This window comes from Dipodomys merriami, unplaced genomic scaffold (genome assembly GCF_024711535.1).
Source record: "Dipodomys merriami isolate MVZ:Mamm:240054 unplaced genomic scaffold, mDipMer1.0.p SCAF_172, whole genome shotgun sequence".
Classification (NCBI taxonomy): Eukaryota; Metazoa; Chordata; class Mammalia; order Rodentia; family Heteromyidae; genus Dipodomys; species Dipodomys merriami.
In genome coordinates this window covers 1,845,952-1,869,425 of record NW_027203071.1, presented here as the reverse complement: position 1 = coordinate 1,869,425, position 23,474 = coordinate 1,845,952, and the positions used below count along the sequence as shown (strand labels likewise).

The 23,474-nt window shown below is 33.8% G+C and overlaps 1 protein-coding gene across 6 annotated transcripts in view; it reads left to right on the top strand.

Annotated features, from left to right (window-relative positions):
• Positions 1–23,474, top strand: part of Pde4b (phosphodiesterase 4B) — a 522,330-nt gene that overhangs the window by 143,351 nt on the left and 355,505 nt on the right. Inside the window, exon 1 of one of the 6 annotated variants that reach the window (XM_070025811.1) lies at positions 16,413–16,904. The exons of 4 other annotated variants lie outside the window; for them this stretch is intronic. In XM_070025811.1, the coding sequence (XP_069881912.1) occupies positions 16,669–16,904 (236 nt within the window). In that variant the 5' untranslated portion in view covers positions 16,413–16,668. Of the gene's footprint in view, positions 1–16,412; positions 16,905–23,474 lie in introns of those variants that run through there. One more of the 6 variants, XM_070025812.1, reaches the window with a different exon arrangement.

Sequence of the window (23,474 nt, the reverse complement as noted above, 5' to 3'; positions counted from 1 at the left end):
TATAATAAAAATGAAGCAGAATTACAAGTGTCAAACTTGATTAACTCTAAATACTATCTCTATAATAATTAGGTAGGTATATTGGTATTCTTTACAACTATCACAGTACCCAATGCAAGATACTTCAGAAACAAGAATTGTTATAAATTTGAAACAAAAGTAAGCCATACTTTCTTCTTTTTGGATTTTTAAATTCCATGTCTTGTATCTTAGGAATGTAAGCCATTGTCTGGGCTCTAAGAAATGCCATCCCTGTTACTGCTCTTTGATATGAAATCATAACTGTTTTTACAGTTAGAATGGATATAGACTCTGGTACAAAAACCCTTTGGATTACATATTATGACTGTGCACTTATGGGATTTTCTGTTTCTTTTAAATAGACATATTTGATTTTTAAGTTTCTAGATATGGTTAAATATATCAATAAGCTATATGTACATTTCATATCTATTCATATATTCATATATATTCATATATATTCTATATGCATATATATACCCATATAAGTGTATATACACCCATATAAGTCTATATATGCATATATCTCATAGATGTATTTATATGCATATATTTCATATATGTATACATATATATTGTATGTATATATATATATATATGTTTTGTTTAAGATCACCATTTGGATAGCTGGTCCCAAAATTTCCAGGAGATTAGTTCATCAAATCATATGCTGGACATATTTATATAAGTCTCTAGCTTGCTGTATCCATGAACATTATTTGGGCTATATATCTACCTTTCAGAAATACATACATTTCTGAGTATATGGAGTCATAGAGCCATGTTTTTCTTACAACATTTCATGGGTTTAGATTATTTGAGAAAAGATATGCTAAATCTAAATATTTCTGTGAAGAGAAGATTATTTGTAAACTTTTTGTTCAGACTTTGTGGAATGGAAAGTACTTTAGCCAATGGTAATTCTTCTATTAGTAAATGTAGCATTAGATGAGAGACAAAATCAATCTAAGGCTCCATGCTATTTACTAGGAAGTAAACTAACAATAAAGAAAAAGCTCTACCAGGAATTATATTCTATTTGATATATTTGACTTAGTGTTTTTAATAGCTAGTATATCAACTTTTCCCTTACTTAGAAACAGTTGTATGATGCATAGTCTTCTTACAAAAAAGTGTTTCCAATAAGAGACTAAAAACAAAACCCAAGGGTTGTTTTGGACATCTCTAGGACAAAACATTTATTAAATTCTCACTTTATATAAAAAATAAAATTTAATATGACAATTGTTGCTTTGGAAAAGTTGTAGATAATCACTATTTTGTCCGGAATAGTTTTGTGATTGTGTTTAAGTGAAGCTCTAGCAGCAAAATGTTCTGTTTTTGGAAGGACAACTCAAGACTAACCGGCTGTTTGCATTAGGTAACTGACAATAGTGGGAAAAAATACCATCTTCAGAAACAAGTCATTTCTCTATTAATCAGAATTACACTCACAAATATACTTAAATGTAGTCCCAATTCACAGATGAATTAGTAACAGAGAAATGCTTTCATTCATACATAATTATGAGTGAATGTAGCCTTACTGTCAGCTATTCAAACTCAGCGGCAATTTTTACTTTATTTTTATTTTATTCCCTGTTTAATAAAGCAATTGAGGTTTAGAGAAGATACATTAGGTGGAGAAAGAATTTGAAAGTAGCAGAGCTGGATTTGAGTAATGTCTCTCACTCTTATTAGTTTTGGGGTTTGAATCTCGGCCCATGAGATTTAAGTGTACAATGGGAGATGAAAATATATGTATTACAAAATTATTATTAATGATGTAAAACAGCTAGAACAAAGTAGATACCCATGAATCTAGCTATTTTTTGTTAATTTTTTTTGTTAGTCGTTGGGCTTGAACTCTGGTCCTGGGCGCTGTCCCTGAGCTATTCAGTTCAAGGCTAGCACTCTACCACTTCAGCCACAGTGCCACTTCCATGTTAATTTCTTTATATGAGTATTTGAGTGCTATTATAAGCAAAAGACTTCAGGAAATTATTGCAGAATGATACTGAAGACAAAGATTGTAAGATATTTATCTGTAGTAGAGAATTTGGTTTATAGATAGACATACTCACAGATTGAGCAAATGTGAAATATATTCTGTTGTAAAACACATAAAACAATGCAATATTGTTGCTTAATATATATGCCACCAATCTGAATATTCTAGACCATTAGTCTTTTCTGTTTCATCTCTTTTTACAGATCTTCCTAATATCATAGATACCAAAATACTCTTAATCAACTTGAAGGTGTTCTTATCAATACATGCATGTTCTTATTAATTCATGTGCTTGCAACCACAATCAGAATTTGCTTGTGAATATCATAAGATTTCTTCAACTCAATTTCATATTAACATCTCATTGTGATTTCCAACAAATCATTAATCTCTAAAATGCTATCTTTAAAATAGTATCTTTAAAGTTGGTTGATTGCATAGAAAATAATTAGATGGTAAAATTACAAGTGCTCAAAGCTGACCATATTGCTTGGGTGCTGCCAATTGCTTTTCCTTCCCCCGTGGAGGATATTGATGATGGTACTCCATTGCAATGAGTGCAGCCTCACAAACCTCTCACCTTCGTGTTTCAGCCAGTCTCAGCTAAGTATTTATTTGACACCTAAGATTATGACTATTTTTCATCCTGACAGTAGGCATTTTTGTGTTTGAGAAAGTCCATGCAAATCATTATAACTAAAGATACCTTCAGATTCCCTCCCCCCCCAAATTTACATTCCAGAAATGTGAACAACAAGCTTTAATACCATTATTATTATTCTTTTTGGTCTCAGCATATGGTGAAATTCCATAGTATCAACTCTGAACATAGGAAGGAATGTATTGGTTGGTCAGAATCACACACAGAAATTGTGTCAAAAGCACAAATTTCCATGTCTTACCACTAGACATTCTGACACAAAAGGTGAAAAGCTTTAAGAATGTCAGAATACTGAGGAAGATAAAATTCTAAGTGATAACAATGGTAAAAATCATGGAATCACATTTAGTAAGCCATATGTATAAAGAAAAGAGCTAAGAATGACAGATAATAGCTTTTAAGTATAATTTCTTAACCATAAATTGTTCAAACCTCAAATTTTATCTATAAAATTTCCTTATGGTTAAGATAGTAGAATGGGAATATGTTACCAATAACCTGAGAGTACACTTCAGACATTTAGTAAGAATAATCTTTCAGCAAATATTTCCCCCATATTGTATTTTTTGTGATTTAATAAAAAATATAATATTGTTCTGGATACTTGACAGTGATTTATTGTTCTTGCTCTTTAAAAAGTATTACATTTTCTAATTTTTGGAAACCCACTGTGTTTTATTCTAAAAATCACACCATGTTTGTCCTTTATTCTGAAAATCTTCTTAGTCTTGGGAAGAAATCTTTTACTAAATTTGGGAAAATGGAGAAATGGTAATCCAGGAAATAACTGATTATAAAGGCTAGATCTATTATTCCATATGAATTTTCATATTGCTTTCTCTATCACTTTGAAAATATTGGGATTTTGATGGGTATTGCATTGAATTTGTACATTGCTTTGGGAAGTATTGCCATTTTCACAATGTTAATCCTTTCAATACAGGATAGCAAAAACAATACTTAGCAAAAACAGTGTTGGAGAACTATCAATTCCAAACTTCAACCTCTTTTACAAAGCCATGGTAAAACAACAACAACAACAACAGAACCCAGCTTGGTACTGGCATAAGAATAGGCCTGAAGATAATGGAACAGACAAAAAGACCCAGAAATTAACCCACAGATACACATCTACCTAATACTTGACAAAGGAGCCAAAAACAAATTTTGGAAGATAGCCTCTTCAACAAATGATGTCAGCAAAATTAACTATCCAAATGCTGAAAAATGAAGTTAGATCCTTATATATCACCCTGCACCAGATCTAGTTCCAAATGGATGAAAGACCTTAATATAAGGCCAAACAGATACCATGAAAATATTACAGGAAGGGGTAGGGTAAACACTAGGGCTCTTAGGAATGGATTGAAACTATTTAGATAAAACAACAAATTGAAGAAAGACTGAATAAATGGGATTGCATCAAACTGATGAGTTTCTGCACTGCAAAGGACATAGCTAACAACATAAATAGAAAGCCCATAGAATAGAGAGGATTTTTACTAGCTATGTATCAGACAAGGGTCTCACATCTAAAATATACTTAGAACTCAAAAATGAACACCTCCCCAAAAGTAAACCCTCAAAGAAACAACCCAATGAATAAATGGCTAAAGACTGAAAGAGACACTTCTCAGAAGAAGAAGTAAGAATGGACAATAGACACATGAAGAAATGTTCAACATCTCTGGTCATAAAAGAAATGCAAATAAAAACAACATTGTGGATTCCACCTTATCCCAGTTAGAATGGCCATTATTGCTAACAGATGCTGGTGGGAATGTGGCCAAAAGGAACACTATGCTGTTGGTGGAAATGTGAACGTGTTCAACCACTCTGGAATGCAGTGTGGAGGTTCCTCAAAACACTAAACATAGAACTTCCCTATGACCCAGCAATTCCATTCCTGTGCATTTATCCAATAGAGCAAAAACAAGGCCACACTAAGGCTACCAGCACAACCATGTTCAGTGCAGCATTGTTTACCATAGCCAAGATGACTGGTTTAAAAAAATGTGATATATATACACAATGTATTTCTACTCTTGCATCACAAAGAATGATATTGTACCTTTTGTAAGGAAATGGAAAGATTTGAAAAAAAATCATATTAAGCAAAGTAAGCCAGACCCAAAGACATAGAGGTTGCATGTTTCTCTCATTTGTGGTAACTAGAATGCCCCTATATATCCACAAGTAAACACACTGGAAGGTAAAAGACAAACACAAAAAATACCCTGGGACATGATAAACTATATAGGTCTCTAGACATTCTCAAAGAGAGATCAAAGAAAGATATACACTAGGAGAGGATCATAAAAGCTCAAAAGCTGTGTGCATATGATCACATAAAATAATATTTTTGAAATGAACTCCTAAGAAATAGAAATGAAAGGGATTTTTTTTCTTTGTTGCTGTTTTTGTTTTCTTTATCTTTGTATTGTTTGTTAGTTTCCCTATCTTTGGGAGGGTAAGTGGGGCACAGCAGGGTGGGACAAAGGGTAAACAAATGTAACAGTGGTACTCACTAGACACTTTGTTGAAATGAATTATTCAGCTTGTGGGTTGGGGAAGAAGGGACAAACTGGGAGAGAGAGAGAAAGAAGGGGTGACATTGTTCAAAAAGAAATGTACTCATTTGACTTATGTAACTGTAACTACTCTGTACATCACCTTTACAATAGCAATCACAATAACTAGATCTTTGTTGAGGCTGGAATTTCTGTCATTACTATTACTCCTTAAAACTAAATGAGATTAGGACTGGAATCATGGCTTAAGTGGTACAGATTCTGCCAAATAAACATGAAGACCTGTGTTCAGGCTGCAGTACTTCCAAAAAAAGAAGAATGTGATAATGCCTATGACACTTTTTAAATCTTGCAAGATTCTAAATTTACATTGCAAATGTAGTATGATTTAAATTTTAAATTGTAATTTGTTTATTTATATGAATCACCTTGCAGAATACTTGGTTCAAACACTTATGTCTATGGATGAGAAATTGAAAATCAGAAGGCTTTCAGGAATTGCCCAAGGATGATGGAGAAGGTAGCTTAGGTTTGATCTAAAAGCACAGACTATAAATAATTCACTCATTTAGGCCATTCTACTCGATTGCTCTTCGATTTAAATTGTTTCTGCATATGTATTTTATATGCAGATTCTTCACAGGCTGCTTTATTTTTGTCTTTAGCAATCGTAATAAGACACATCAGAAGTACTCCTTAAGAAATACAATGTTATCTATTGCAAAATAGTTCTTAATTATAATGCTGTGTTTGGGACAATATAAATGGTACCTCAGGATTAAGAAGAGAATTACTACACTTCACATAAATCTCCTTAACAACAAGCTCAGTATTTCAAATATTGAATCAGTTGGAATTTTATGCAGATGTACAGGTTTCTCACCTTGGCATCTTATTCATTTTTCTTCATCTATTATGCAGAATTGCTCACTACAATTGTTTGGCATTCTGTCTGTTGTATTTGGCTTTTTAATCTAATTTTTGCTATCATCATCATCATCTCCTTTCTCCAACATTTATTGAATTGTGAAAAATCTAAATTAAATGACTTTTTGTGAAAACTAAATTCAAATAATATTTTGATTGATTTACTGAAATGAAGACTCTTATCAGACGTCTCTTTTAAAAAGGAGTGATAAGGATTCAGGGGTCCTTGGTCTTCTACCTAAAGAACATATGACATTAGGGCAGTAAACCATCTTCCAAACTGCTTTGTTTCCCATTTTAGAATCCAAAGAAATTCCTCTCAGCATATAGTACTCTGTACAGATTGCCTTCCTGCACTTGGCTGAGCTCCTGCTTCTCCTGTGAATCATTTCTCAGAACACAGTGTTACCATTGTGTTATCTGAAACAGCCAATCCTGCTGGGTGGTGGTGCAGCTACTCCACTGGGAAGGTCACAAGTTCACCTCTGCTTTGCCTTCTGTCTAGCAAGAAGTGTTCTCCCTATGGAATGGAGAATCACAATATGTCTTGGTGTATGGACAGTCAATCTTTCAATGGAACTCCAGCAGTGGTGGCTAAAAGGCCATTAGTAATGGTGAATTTAAGACAAGGCCTAGCCTGGCCTATAGTCTATCATTCTGAGTTTGTGTTTCAGCATCTCTCTTTGGTGGCTATAGAAATGAAAACACCTATGAAGTTGGTTGACAGGGCTGAGAATGAGGCAGATGGTACCAAATGGGAGCTCAGAGAGCATGCTCCTGCAGTTTAATTACAAGAGCTGTCTTTATTAAACAGATACTTATTGAATATCTACCATATGCCAGGCATCGTTATAGGTGCTGAAATTAGTGTGGTGTGTAAAATGTCAAAGACTGCTGCTCTCATGGGTCTTTTATTTTACTGGGGAGTGTCAGACAGTAGCAATGCACAAGAGTGAGACAAGCTGGTGGAAAAGCAAAGCAGTAAGGTGGGAAGGACAAAAGGTCATTAGGGACAGATTCCCTGAGGGGAAGACATATGAACAGAAAAGATAGAGGAAGGAAAAAAGAGGGAGACATAGAAAGATACTGAGAAAGTGCTTTCCAGGAAAGGGTAAAGCAAATAGTCCCTGAGCAGTCCCTGTACTTGGCCACAGGAAGGAACCACATGTAAAATTAACAGTTGTCTTCGAAATGAGAATGCACTGATAATGGCTACTATACATCTATACATCTATATAAAATATGTTTGAAAATATTTATCAATTAAAAAGAACAGAGGTTGTAATGAAGGCATAAAACCATAGTTTTACATATCTTTCTCCCTGTGAACATCATAGGGTTAAAACAATAGAACTCATACATAATGTACTGTAACTGCTTTTTAAACAACTGAAAATGTACAGAAAATGGTGTTTTGACTGTCTATCTTTAGTCTTCAGCTGTTGCTGTCACGATTCAGAAGTTTGGATCTGTGCCTTGGGAGGCACATTTTCTTAGCTGTAAAAAATCTGATGGAATTTACAACTGTAATCAGAGGCTCTGATTTTAGAATATAAATCACTTGTTATGAAGGAGGGGGTACTGGTGTTTCTTTTTTCTTCATTTGCATCTCATTTGTGTTCTCAGTATGACTTAGTTTGAATTCTTTCACATTTTGACTGCAACATGTAGCATGCAGTGCCCATTTATTTGAATAGATATTATACCAAGAAATCCCAATATGTGTCAGAAAATGCAGACATGAAACCCAGAAATGGTGCTAGGCAGAGACAGAAGGAGGAATCAGAAAACCTCTGTGTTACTTTGATAGTCGGTGTGAAGTGGCACCTTAATGTATCTTTAGAAATTTTCATCTGCATGTAAACAATGTGGAAAAATTTAAAGAGATTAAACAAAGGTAGAATTAATAATCATTTAGTCATTTGCCTCTGCAATTTTTAAATTACCAAAACAAAGTGAAATTATTGATTGTAGCTAATGGATCACAAATTAAAAATTTTCAAATTTCAGCAGAGTTGACTAAATCAGTGAGAAATCTTACCAAAACATTGGTCTAATAATGATTGTAAAGAGAATTAAGTATTGAACTCTGAATCAGCCCCACAACATCAGGAGTTTCTACAGAAGGTAAAAGAGGTTAGACATAGAATCATAGGACAGCATTCTATCTTGAATATTTAAGATAAGAAAATAAAAATGATACATAAGGGGCTGGGAAGGTGGCTCAGAGGTAGAGTGCTTGCCTTGCATGCATGAGGCCCTGGGTTTGATTCCTCAGCACCAAATAAGCAAAAAAGAAAAAAACTGGAAGTGGCGCTGTGGCTTACGTGGTAGAGCGCTAGCCTTGAGCTGAAGAGCTGAGGGACAGCGCCCAGGCCCAGAGTTCAGGCCCCACGACTGGACCCCAAAAAAATAAAAATAAAAATAAAAAAATGATACATAAGAAAAATTTCTAGATTTTTAACAACACATGAAGGCCAAATAAATTCTAATTTTGAACTGCAAATGAATCAACATCCCAAGGCACATTGAGCCAATAATTCTCTTCCAAATTGGCTTAAGCTTGATAAAAGGGAATTTAGATAAATTTATTTTTAAATACCTCATTAATAAAATTAGTTTACTGCCTGTGAAAACTCAATTTTTGTCACATATTCAAATTCCTTGGTGTAGCCCTGAAATATTACATATATGGAGATGCATGGAGGATTCTAGTCTCAGGATTGACAGGTGTTTGTAGAAACAAACAACATTCTTATTTAGGGCATATCTATGCTTCTTTTTCATTTAAATCGTTTGAATATAAATAATTAAATCATATTTTGTTTTAAATGATTTAATCATAATCATAAATGTTAAGTTTTGAATTTTATGGCTTTTGACTCTAATTTTTATTAACAGCATGAGCATGGGTAATTCATTCTATCTTCCTGTAACTCATTTTTCATCTTTAAAGGATACATTGTATCATTTAAAAACATATTATTAAGATTAAATGTGATAGTCATGTGGCTAAAAATGCTTATACACACTAACCTCTTATTCTTCAAAGCATTCCTCTCCTTCCACACTTTTTTTTTTTTGTCAGTCATGGGGCTTGAACTCTGGGCCTGGGTGCTGTCCCTGAGTTCTTCAGCTTGAGGCTAGAGCTCCACCACCTGAGCCACAGTGCCACTTCTGGTTTTCTGGCAATTAATTGGAGATAAAAGTAATCACAGACTTTCCTGCCCTGGCTGGCTTTGAACTGTGATACTCAGATCTCAGCCTCCTGAGTAGTTAGGATTACAGGTGTAAGCCACTGGTGCCCAGCTTCATTCTTCCCTCTTGCTGCTCAGAAAGGCCTGGAATCCAACCTTTATTCATGTCCTCAGTGGGGAAAAGGACCTCAATCCTGATGAGTTTTTGTTTTTAGATTTCTAGCCTCTAGAAATGTGAGACAATAAATCTCTATTGTTTAAGCCACTCAGTTTGTAGTACTACCAAGAAGGAGTAGAATTCTATTGTAAAAAATACTTTACATGTGGAAAAGCCTTTGGAATCTCACTAAAATAGATTTGAAGTACTTGATAGAATAACAATTAAAAAAACCCACTTTATTTCCTTGAGGAGACTCTTAGGGAAAATACAAATTAGAGGTGCTTCAGATAAAGTCATAGATGAAAATATTTTATTGGAAAATTAAAGAAAAGATGATCTTCATTATAACAGAAAAGCTGAGAAGCTGGCATAATTAGGCTCCTTTTCTGAAATGTAGATTTGCAAGTGATGAATTTGGTATTTTAGCTGAGGATACATCTAAGAAGTTTTGCAAGCACTCTGCTTTCATCTTTTGTCTATGGTAAAATGGGAAAGAGAGAGATAAATTGAAGCAGGAATTGTTAGGCAAAAATAATCAGAACCTGAAGATTTGAAGAAAAATTCAGCATAGATATATTTAAACAAATGAATGTACATGTTTTAGAAAGAACATATTTTTAACTGTGACTGGGCAACTATTTATTAAAATGATCTATACTAAATTGAAATTATATAAAGTAATTTTTAACCTTTTAAAATATGAATTAATGCTGTACCTGAGTTCAAGGGACAGCATTTAGGCCTTTAATTCAAGCCCCAGGACCAGCACCATAAAACATAATAATAAGATATTAAACATTAGCTCTTGCCCTAAATTGGAGAGAAAGTTTATTCCATTTTTGACTGATATATTCCATTTTTTGTTTATTCCATGTGTTTGTTTACTGTCTTTCACTTTCTAGTGCTGGGGAGATCAGCTATTTACTCATTCAACTATTATTTATTTTAAACCTTACTATGCAAACACTTACCTAGATTGAGATTATAGGAATAAAAAAGGTAAAGTCCTTCCCTTCAACTTAAATTTGGAAAGGACAAGATAGATAGTTCATAGGTAATTAAGTACTACTTATTGTATTTAATGCTGAATGTTCTATAGAAAAAAGTAAAGTACTATGGGAGGTTGCAGTTTTAAGCAGGTACAATTTCATCAGGCAAGGGCTGCTGGGGCAAATGATGGAAGGCCATGAGGAAACATGCTGCATGCTTACCTTGGAGAAAAGGAAACTTGCAGAACATAGTCAGTTAATGAGGAGGCAAAGTGCGATGGCCGAAGAATGAGCCTGTGGGAAAGGGAAGGAGGGAAGGCTAGTGAGGGGCAGCTGGCCATGGAGGGCTCATGTCAGGCCATGGATGATATCTTGTGAGCACTGAGTTTTAAGAAGGCATTGAGAAGTTTACAGATAATTCTTTTTTGATTTCTAAGAGTTATATGCTTCACAATTCAATAGCAGAATATGAATAAAAGTGAAATAGCAGTGCCATGGCAGTGCTGTGAACACTGCTGGAATATAATGAAATGGAGGCAAGGGTAGAATGGGAAGGGTGTTAGATTATTGAATTCACTCTTTGATAGCTATGCAAATTTCTATCTTCATGCTCTTATCTGAAAGATGGGCAAAATAATACACATTTACGCATACGAGGGTCTACTATTAGTCTCACATATGGTATTATAGAACAGTATCTTAGAGTTAATGGTATAGAGTTAATGGTATAGAGTTGAATGGTATAGGAAGATAAATTTAAAATATTTGATAAAAATTCTTTCTACCATATTTGGAGGTTATAAAATCTAAAATAATGTGTGATACCTTGGTAGTGTTTGTTTTGTTTTGTTTTGTTTTTGTGATTGATAGAAAACTGAAGGTCTTGAGCATATCAGGCAAGGCCTCTACCACTTAATATATTCCCCAACCCTTATAAGATTTTTATTTTCCAGTTTGATTCTACAGATCCTAGGGCTTGAACTCAGGGCATTGGTGCTGTCCCTAAGCTTTTTGCTCAAGACTAGAGTTCTATCATGTGAGTCATAACTCCACTTCCACCTTTGTTGGTGGTTAATTGGGGATAAGAGTCTCTATGTCTTTCCTTCATGGGATAGCTTTGAATCTAGATCTCAGGCTTCTGAGCAGCTAGGATTACATGTGTGAGCCACTGGAGTCTGGCAAACTTTTTATTCTTAAGAGTTATTAGTTAAGGGCTTACATTACATGTCAAAATGAATCTAATTGATGCTAATAAATAAGAGTAGAGGCAAATGAAATGTTAATTAGTGTTTTTTTTTCAAAATTGATAGAGAACTATTTTTATTCAGCTTATATTCTTTTTCTAAAAATCATTTTAGAAAAATTTTCTGGCTACATTTCTTTTTTCTTTTTCTTCATTTACAGTCCTGGGGCTTGAACTCAGGGCCTTGGCATTGTCCCTGAGCTTCTTTTGCTCAAGGCCGCAGTGCCACTTCTGGCCTTTTCTGTTTATGTGGTACTGAGGAATCGAACCTAGGGCTTCATGCATGCTAGATAAGCACTCTACCACTAAGCCACATTCCAAGCCCCTGGCTGTATTTCTTTAAACTACAATGGAACATTGGAGAAGTTACAATTTGTGGTGATACAGTTGCATGTAACTTTGTGTCTATTGTTTTACATGGTTAGATGAGGCTATGTATGTAGCTTGCTTTTGTGTTCTCATTGTCTACCTGTGAATTTATGTGTCTTTCATTGAATAGCAATAACAGCAATGCTCAGAAAGCATATTGTCTTAGCAGAAAAGACCTAAGAAATGAAAAGAAGACATATTTAATAATTTAACAATTACGTTATTATTCTTAAAGAGGAGTCTTTAAAAAAAACCTTTGAGAATGTTGAAAGGGGTGACACTGATCATGATGTGTTATAGTCATCAACCACTTAGTTAAATTACAACTCCTTTGTACAACTACTTAAATGTAATTTAAAAATTGAAAAAAAAAAGGTGTAAAAAACCCCCCCAAAGTATGAAGTAATTCTTTGCAAATATCCAGTTGCTTTTGTTTTTGTTTTTGTTTTAACAGAAAATTTGAACATTTTCATTTGAGTTTAGTATTACGGGAGATACAAGGTTGCTGTACACATACCACAGTTAGTTTATTGTCTTTAAAATACTTTTGTTTTGCAAGATGCTGATAGCTCACACTTGTAATCCTAGCTTCTCAGGAGGCTGAGATCTTAAGATCACAAACAACAACAACAACAAAAGCTCAAGCACAGTGCCCACATCTGAGTTCAAGCTCTAGGATGGGCACATACACACACACACACACACACACACACACACACACACACACACACACACACACACACAATAAAAAAGAATAAAAAAGACTTTGGTTTTATAACAGTGAATTACAAAACTTGTCTCTATGAGAAAATGTACTCCATGACAACTTTTAGAGTTCTAACAACATTAAAAAGATAAAGAATGTAATAATTTTCATCTAAAATTTTATTAGTAGGCTATTGACTTTTAAAAACATTTAAAACAGTATCACTGCAGTTGTAAATTTATAATTTTGGTTGTAATTAATTGGCTTCCCTTTTCAATTTAGCAAACACTAAAATATGTTTAGTTTTTCATAGTATTTATAAATAATACATAATTTGACTATAGTTACTATATAAATTTATTCTTTATTATTATGTTTTTGGCAGATTGTAGATACTAGGAGTTTCATTATTTGATAAAGAAAACATTTAGTTGGAATTCTCAAGTAATTCTCAAAGGAAATATTGGTACACTGATAAATTGAGAAGTACCCACTATTCCTTCTGAAGTGCCATGGGCTAAACATTATATTTGGACAGGCATGTTTCATTTTATTCAATAGCTCCTTCTTAGTTACTAAACAGGATATTATATTTTGAGTCTTAAATGGCCTCCATCAGATTAGCCACCAGCCTTTGATTTTATTGGGACCTGGTGAAACCTTTGGGAGGTATAGCCTAATGGAAGCAAGTTAGGTCATTGAACAGTGTCTTGAGACCCTCTTTGCTTTTTGCTTTTTGGCCTATGAGGTTAAAAGAGCTCTTCACCCATTTTTTGTTGTTGTTGTTGGTTTTTTGGGGGGTGGGGGTTCACCATAAGAAACTGGCTTGCCACAGGCCCAAAGACAATAGGTACAACCTCTATACTGTGAGTCACAATAGTCCCTTCCTCCTTTTAAGTTGGTTATAGAAGGCATTTTGTCACTGTGATTGAAAGCTAACTAACACATAGTACACATAAATTCTATTTTCTCTTCCATAAGATACTATACTTTGCTGAAACATATCAGGCTATTTTCATTCACTAGCTTTTGTGCACTTTTTCTTAGCATTGTTTGTTATCTGTCTTCCAGATTCTTTTTTTTTTTTTTTTGAACTACAACACAGGGCCTCAAATTCAAGTTCTCTACCACCTGACTCAGTTCCAGATTTACCTTTGATTTCAATATTTGGCCTAGTATCTTTTTTTTGGTGTGTGAGGGATAGTTAATGCTAAAAACAAACAAACAAACAAAATCAGAATTTTTGGATTTTTCTCTAAACATGCATGCTCCTGTTATCTGGTGATAAGGAATTTGGGCCTTCAAAGCGTTTCTTTTCTTTTGAATTTCATATTTTAATCAACTCTCTCTGGCATTCCTGAACTTTATCTAATGTAGATGGAATTAATAGGCTTTATATATTTGTGAGAACTTTTCAAAGCTTCTTTAGCTGAGACACTGAGATAATAAGTAAAGCAAAAACAGTAATGAGGAATGCCATATAAAACCCATTGTATTGGCAATGAAGAGTCAGAAAATAATTTTAATTGCATTATTGTGCTGCTTTAGTTAAATTTATATCAGTATTTCCTGATTCAAACCCCAGTTTACATACAGCTAAATCTGAGTTATGAAGTTTGTCATAGTATTTTTTGGAAGAGATTTCTAAAGTGCTTATTGTATTTTGTTAGCTTTGAAAATTAGGTGTGATAAATACCTTTCTTCCAATTGCTATTTTATTTTTTGCTGAGAAGGCACATTGAATCACTGTAGAAGTAAGAGCATAATTTCATATTATTAGTGTGGAAAGTCTCAGATTTTATTTCATAATACAGCAAATAATAGAAATCATTAACCTTATTTTCTCCTACAGTATTACTAACAATCTGTCCCTTCAAATAGGGTAATCAAAATGTCTTTAGGTATTAAGACACATGTACGAGGGCCTAATTGGACAGAAGTGTGTGTTTGTAAATGAATTAAAGGGACACCCTTTGGGAATCAGGAAATAGGCTTTAGGTTAAGGATAACATCCATTGCCAATATGACTTTGTACTACCCAATTCAGTTTTCTAGCTGGATTTCCTGATCTTTGGAATAAGCTGCTAAACAAATCTCTACTAGGGCTTTAAGTAAATCTAAAATTCCATGATTGTGCTTTTGTTCCTAATGTATGTCATTTAAATATTGATAAGAGTTCTTATCAATATTTATGTAGTATTTATAAATCAGTAATCTAAATGCCTCATAGTATGCTTGAATCAGTTCCCAAAGGGCTGCTATAGGATCTACTTGTTCCCACATGTAGGTAATAGTCTGCTCTTATTTAGCCTTTAGCTATTTAGCACATTTTAGCTGGAATGTATGACATGTATAAATGATTTTCTAAGGCTGGAAGACCTCACACATTAGGAGAAAATGAATCTCTTCCCTGTTCACTGACATCCTGCTATCAATCGTTCTTTTTCTTTCATTTTTCCAACTAGACCTGTTTCTGCTTTATCAAATTAGTTTGAGATCTGGTTGACAATCATTTACTGATAGAGAATTTTCACTGCATCCAGAAACTTCAAACACTATGATATTCCTTCTACTTTCATCTTCCTTTTAAAAACTGTAAATTGTATTATTATGCTAAATAAAAATATCAGGTTATACTGATCTTACTTTTGGACTGAGACTTTCCTACCCATATGTCTCACTTAGAATTCTTGTGAATAAAACTGATACCCTAGGAAGTACATATATCCACACACAATCATACAGCATACAACATGATTGTCTGTACACACACACACACACACACACACACACACACGTGCATTTGGTACTTAACCTTTGACTAGATTTTAAGTGGGAACACTCATTTTTTCTTAGTTATCTGGGGATGATTTTTGTTCTCAAAATGCTTTGCTTCTAACATCAAGTAGCTGCTGAGAGAAACTCAGCAACAGAGCCTAAACAGAAGAATGAGGGTAGTATTTGTTGAAATAAAAAATCAGATTTTCAATTCCTTGGGGGAATCAACCAAATTCAATATTTTTCTGCTCACTGACATTTTCTTATATTGATGCTTTTTTGGATCTTCTGGAGAAAGGAGGATTAAAAAAAAAAAGAAAACCTTCAGCAAATCAGCTTTTAGATTCAGAAATGGAATTTGGAAGGCTGTTTTAGCTAGGCTTTCTGACAATCTCTGATTTAATCAGCTTTAACTGTCTTGAAGACAGTAGCCTCACAGATTCAGTGAAAATATGAGCCGTGGAGAGTGTTTAGAAAAGGGAAACAGAGTGCAGTGGTTTAAATAATCCTGGGCCAATAGCATTTGGTAGGTGGAGTTATCATTTGCATTACAGAACTAGATAATTCTGAATGAAGACTTTATACATTGCACATGCTGGATGGATTCCGGTTCTGCTCTTTGTGCAAACAAAACTAGTGACTAGGTAAGTAGGTTTTACTTACCATCTATTAGTGAATGCAGCTTGTTCAATAGGATTTTTGAAAATATATACATGTAAAGGATTTATCAGGAGCCCTCATGAATATTCATGAGTTGATATATTCAGCTGAATGAATTCAGTGAGTGTCAGTGTGTAGCTTGCAGACAAACCTCATCCACAAGGAGGCTACTGACATAGGAATCACTTTGGCGTGTTTTCAGAGGCAAAGCCAGCCTGATAAAGCTCCTTGTGACAGCCTGACTTGCTATTCTTTCAGTATGCTGCCTTTGCTCTGAGCAGCTCCAATATTGAAGCCCCGAGCTTCCCCAATGAAACTGGAGTTTGCAGATTGATCAGCTTTTTAACTAGCCGCACTGGCTGTTATGTGTGTGGTTTTTGTTTTGAATGGTGAGAGCTAGCACTCCATACAAGACATGACAGCAAAAAATTCTTCAAAGGAACTTCTTGCTTCTGAATCTGAGGTTTGCATCAAGACTTTCAAGGAGCAAATGCACTTAGAACTTGAGCTTCCGAGAATACCGGGAAACCGACCTACATCTCCCAAAATTTCTCCACGCAGTTCGCCAAGGAACTCACCATGCTTTTTCAGAAAGTTGCTGGTGAATAGAAGCATTCGTCAGCGTCGTCGCTTCACTGTGGCACATACGTGGTAAGATGGGACTTGGAGGTGTATACCGTATTGGCAGCAGTGATTTAGAAGTATAGGAAATGGAACATCTTAATTTTGTTCCAAACACATACCACAAGTGTGACAAGAATGGAGAGAGGGCAGCTGAAGGTACACACATGCCCTGTGTGCTAATTTTTCATTGTACTTGCTGTTTGCAGAAAAACGAGAGACTTCAAAATTACGATTTAGCCAATTACATAGCTCATTCTAGATAATGGGGTAGTAAAAGAGTCTTTAAAAGCCAGATTTTTGTTTAGTTTCTGTTGAGGTGGTAGGTGACTTTTTTGTTGTTGTTGTTGTTGATTTTGAGGTAGTTGCTTTTTAATGTATTTTTTGGTACAAGAAACTGTTTTTAGTTTGGTTCTAATTTATTTTATGGCATCATCAGGTTTATAGCCTGCAAACCAGTGAGCTTTTGATATATTGACTTTTATCTTTGCACTAGGAAAAGAAAAGGAAACTAAGTTTCTACTTCTGAAATAGTACAGTTAATTACTCTTATCTTTAAGAGCCTTCTGTTTGAGAAAAGTTAATTTAAATTTATAGATAGATAAATTTATGTCTGTTAGTCCAAGACCCCTTTGTAAAATTGCACCAATTCTGTCACCTTTGATATATATATATATATATATATATATATATATATATATATATATATATATATATATATATATATATATATACACACACACACACACACACACACACATATACATATACATATTGCAAGGACTGTAAATAGATGAGGTGTCCTCCTTAAACCAATCTATTAATGAAATAAAATTTAAAGGCACAGTAAAATTAAGTCATATTGACTTGCAAGATTTAGGCAACCCACATTTCTTTAAAAATTATACCTTCTCCCAGAGTAAGGTGCCCTTCACAATTGGGTTTCTGTATTTCTACTTTGTTTCATTGAGACCATAACAAAAAGGGAATGAGTAGCTCTTAAAAATTAATTTTAGCAGTAATTAATGTGTGGCTCTAGGCTAGATTGCCCATCAAAATTATAAGCTGAGGACAAAAATTATTATTTTGGGGGATTTTTTTCTACTCATCTGTAATATTTGTTTCCTAATCCAATGCATGGAGTGTTAGGAAAATGAAGTTAACCATCAGAGGATATAGCTTGCTTTTGGTGGGTACCATATATTTAGCCAACATATCCTGTACCTGGCTAGATATGATATGATTATTCTTTTTTTTCTGACTATGCACTACTATATGTATCTACTAACTTTATTGGAGAATGTTTGGTGCATGAATTAAACCTTCTTATTAATTGGTATCTATTACTCATAGAATACATGTAATTTGCTTAAAAAAAACCTACCAATTGTTTTAGCATTTTTAGAAAGGCAGGGTTTATAGAAAAGTATGCTTTAAGTTGAGGAAGTCCTGTCTCTCATGCTTTATCCAATCCCTGACATATGCATATTTTCATAGAGTTTGCTGAATGGTATAATTAAACAGAAGAAGATAACTCTATTGTTAATTAGTTCTCCTAAAAGGAGTACATATACAAAATATACAAATAATTAATAAATGGACAGATGGGTCTTATTATTTAAGTCAGTATTAAACTATTTTTGTCCTCAAAGGATTTAATTTTAGTAAAGTATTTTATAAAAGATTCCTCTTAAGACCTTGGTAATATCTTCCTCAATATAGGGGGAATTTTTTCCCCTCTGCATGTAATAATGTGACCTTTCTTTTTCTTAGAATAGATTTTTGATGTGCTAGGAACATAGAACTATAAATACTGGTGTTATTTTTTTCTTTTCAAAGAACTCAAATTTTAGAATGATTAAAGAGCCAGTTTTACTCATGCATTATACAGATATTTCTTGCAGTAAGTTGCAAAAAGAACAATTTAATGATATTTGAGGTTACTTATGCTAATAAGATAATCCACTTTCAGATGAGTTAAAAAAATTACCAAAAAGAACATGCATGACTTTAGTATAATGGTAACATAGTATAGACTTAGAGCTCATTAATCATCTGATGTATAAAATAACTTCAGTTATGACTATGATTCATTTTCTTCCATTTTCCTCCCAACTCATACACTCCCATGCTTATATTTCTTAGTATAGCTGTTTCTTCTAACTCTTGATTACATCTGTATTTATTCCTATGTTTTTATCTGACTATGTGCTTAACATTTCTCAATTGTATTTTCATTAAACATACAATGGAAATGTCACTTTGGGGAAAATAAACATGTATCTTCTGTATTTCAATGACTTTTCCCCAAATCTTAAAAACTTTATGTTGTTTCTTTTGCATAGCATTGGAAACAGTTACATAAGGAAATAGAGACATAAGAGCATTAATTTTGACTCTATTGTAATACAATTGAACCAGCCTTTCATGATCAATGATTGGTGTTTTCTAAAGTATACATTTAATTTAGAAATAAGTCCCAAGATATGCACTTAAAAGTCTCTAAAAACATGTTATTACTTTGCAGTAGACAGTAAACTTCTTTTAAGAAGATTGGATGGTTTGGATTCCAAATTAAAGTAATTTTCATGATGAAACTAAACAATGCAGAAGATGCAGTTTATATCTGTAAACCAAATAGTTTGCTTTTTAAATTTTTAGTTATTTGTAGATTTGGTCAGATGAATGTGCTGTTCTGGTTTTGAAAACCCAAGTTGTGAAGTACAGGCTAATGACAGAAGATTTAGGAAACATGAAATTCTAACTCTGGTATTGTTTTTAAAAAATATCTGAAGGAAAGTAAATATCCAATATGTTGTCACTAATCAGAATAATTCATACCTAATATGGATGGAATTGGCATGATTATCTTGTCTTTTTAACCTTGGGCAGAACTTCAGTTACTCCATCTTTGACATATGGGAATCTGTCCTACTTTTGTGATGGAGAGCAATCTTCCTACGCCTTTGATCGGTACACTAGTTTTACTGCTTTGTAGCCCAGATATTGGAAAATCCATTGTCATAATCAACTCATATAATTTTTATGCAGTATGGCCCCCAGTAGATATTTAAAAATCCTGTAGCGATCCACATGAATCTTTAGTTCATTATCAATGGGTCCCAAGGTTTTTTTTCGTAAATTCACTCAGGATATATAATTTAGCATAGGTATTAGCAAGAAAAGAAAAACATTCAGAGTTGGAATACACACAGTAGGTGTACTCCAACAACTTCTACATTTTAAGTCCTTCACTAGAATGTTCACCTATATTATCTTATTTCAGTTTTCTATTTTCATTCTCAGTATTATGTTTTGTAGATGTATAAATTCTTTCAATTGTTTTAGATTCTTTTTTCAGTTTCTTTATTCATTACTTAAACTTGGAGCCACCACTCCAGATTTCCAAATTCTCCTTGCATTAGGAATCCTCAAAGTGAACACGAGTTCCATTGTTTGGTGATATAAAAACGTAGAGTAAAAACATATCATATACAGCAATATGTTAAGGAAATGTTCAGTAGGAAGATTACTACCAGAATTCTCAGAAAAGCTTGTTGCATATTCACTAACTCCAAATCTGAGACAACTTCTGAGACACAATGTCATCCCAACTATCTTTGTGGCCTACCTTTTATGGACTGGCACTTGCCACACAGTCTCTATAACTTTTTCAAACACATCTCCTATGCTGGTGTTCTAACCTTATTAGTCCATTCTCCTCCATGAAGAAAATGGCTAGTGGTGCTCTTAAATACATCTGGAGCCTACTATGCACCACCCACAATGGCTCTCTTGTTAAAGAACAAATGTGCTATTAAGAATCAACCTCTGTAATTATATGCTTACATATAGAAATAGCATGCATTTATTTAGCAGGTATTATGACAAATGTTCAGGTTCTTCCTTTTCCCTAATTTAGTTTTAACTATTTCTTGAAAGTCTTCTTCATTTTAACAAATAATTGGGAAGCATTTACTTTTATGGCTAATAATTTAATGTAAAAGTACTAAAGGCTACATTTTATACTCTAGAGAGAAAGAATATTATTCAGTCATAAAGAAGAATTCAAGTTTGTGCTTTGTAAGGAATGAATGGAGGTGTTTATCTTAGTACCAACCAATGCAAGCCTGATTCAGAAGGCCAAAGGCAAAGACAAACATCTTTGTGAATATTCACATGATTTTATGCATCTATGTACACATATAGATGTATAGATATACATTAATTTGTGTGTATGACTACTTTGTAATCACAGGAATCATTGAGGAAATTAGAAGGATGGGGAATAGGAGAATCTTAGAGGATTAGAAATACTGAAATTCATTGCATCTAGGAATAAAGATGGACAGACGAAGCTCATTGAAAGCTGGGTACAGAAATGAGGGAAGCAAGAATAGGCAAGGGGAGGCAATCTGATTGAAGTACTGTACGTGCATATTTGAGATACCAAAATGAAGCTGCTTTGAACAACTAACATGCACATTAATAAAATGAATATTAGGAAGGTGAAATGTGTCCTGCCTTGGATGTTGTAGGAGCAGGAACCTGAACGATGAAGATAAAAAAGAGTGTGAAAATAGTCCAAACATTGTTTTGAAAGTGTGAAAATAGAACAATGAGGATCACTAAGTTTGGTTTGAGAAGAGAGGAGAGGGGATAAAGAGAAAGACAGAAGGAAGAATTTGATTAAAGTATGTTGCATTTATATATGGACATGTCAAAATGAAACCCCATAACTAACTCATGCTAATAAAAAATGGAAAAAAGACATACTTAAGATAATATTGGATAACTGGAAAAGAATAAAAACAAATAATAAATATGGTTTATGCTTACCCTTTTAGCATATTTAGTTAGAGCAAAAAATATAATGTAGTTCTAGTTTGTTAGCTAAATCTAGTGAATCTTTGTTGGTTATTGTTTTGAAATTTTTTTATATTATACAATTTTGAGAGCTATCCATGTTTTTACATGTTTACCTATTGAAGAAAAACATTTATTCAAAGCATCTTATGCCCCAGCCCATATTAGAAGGAACTCGGCCCTCAAAGAGCTCATATCCTAGCTCTGGAAGACAAACTAGTGTATTAATAATTAATCAGTGAAGTGTGAATAATACTATTAAAGTGTTATACTCAGTATGTCATATCACTAAAGAATGAGACAGTGTGTTTGAGAAGGTGTAGAGAAGAGATGTCACTTGAGTTTGGTATTGAAAAATGAATGAGTCTCCGGGAGAAAGGACAGAAAGGACATCTTTCTAGCCCCAAACAACAATATTAAACAAATAAAGGAAATGGAAAGACTTGGAAAATATTATACTAAGTGAAGTAAGCCAGACCTGAAGAAACATAGGCTTCATGGTTTGCCTCATTTGTAATAATGAGAATGTGCCTATAAATCTACAAGTAAACCCCAGGGATAGTAAGAGACAAATCATTACACCTGGACACCATTAATTACACAGTAGTCTAAGCATCCCCCCAGTGAGAACAAAGAAGGATATTCTTAGGAGAGGATTGCAAGGGCTTAATAGCTATGTGCATATATATGGTCATATAAAATAATGCCTATGAAAATGAACTCCAAGAAATTGAATGTTTTTGTTTCTTCTTTCCTTCTGTCTTTGGTTTATTCCGTTCTGTTGCTGTTTCTGACTTCTGTAGCCTTTGTCTTGTATATAAGTTTATATCATTTGCGAAGGGGAAGGGGAAGTACAGAAAAGGTGGGACGAATGGTGAACCAACTCAGCAGTGAAACCCACTAGACACTATGTTGGTAATGAACTATATAACTTGGTGGGTGGGGAGGGTGGAAGAAAGTTGGGAAGAGTAAATCTGGGAGAGATTGAAGGAGGGGGTGACATTGTTCATAAGGAAGGAAATGTACTCATTACCTGACTTAGGTAACTGTAACCCCTCTGTACATCACCTTTATAATAAAAATTTAAAAATCTAAAAAACAAAGAAACAAAAATACTCTCATTTATTCAGTACTAACACTGCATTTAGTACTGTTTTAAGTGAATTTACTGATTTAATCTGAAAGCAAATCCCATAAATTATGTTCTAAAGATTGAGTGTTTCTTGTTAAAATATTTAAGATCAAAAGTCTTTCAGATGGTTTTATTTTCAATTTTGCAACATTTGCATAATACAATGAGATATCTTGAGGTTGAACCCAAGGCAACACATGAGACTCTTCTGTCTTTCACATTCATCTTATACATAGCTTTTGAAATTAATCCAACATTTCAAAGTTACTTTGTATATGAAACAAAGTTTCACAGTGACATTTTCTTCTTAAGATACCATATTAGTGCTCAAAAAGTTTCAGATTTTGGAGCACTTTGTATTTTTTTAAATTTTGAATTAGGAAGGCTTAGCCTGTATTATTATTTCCATTTTATTGGCCAGGGAATGAAGGCTACGGCATAATAATGAAGGCTAGAGCAAAATTACAGATCCTCTGTTTGGGTTGGGATTACACTGTGAGCCTGGGTAAAGTAAGTCTGGTTCTTTGGAATTGATGTAAAGCTGTAAGTTGGACAAATAGAAAGTAAAGCTGTGGTGGTTGATTGGCGTTACACCACATAGT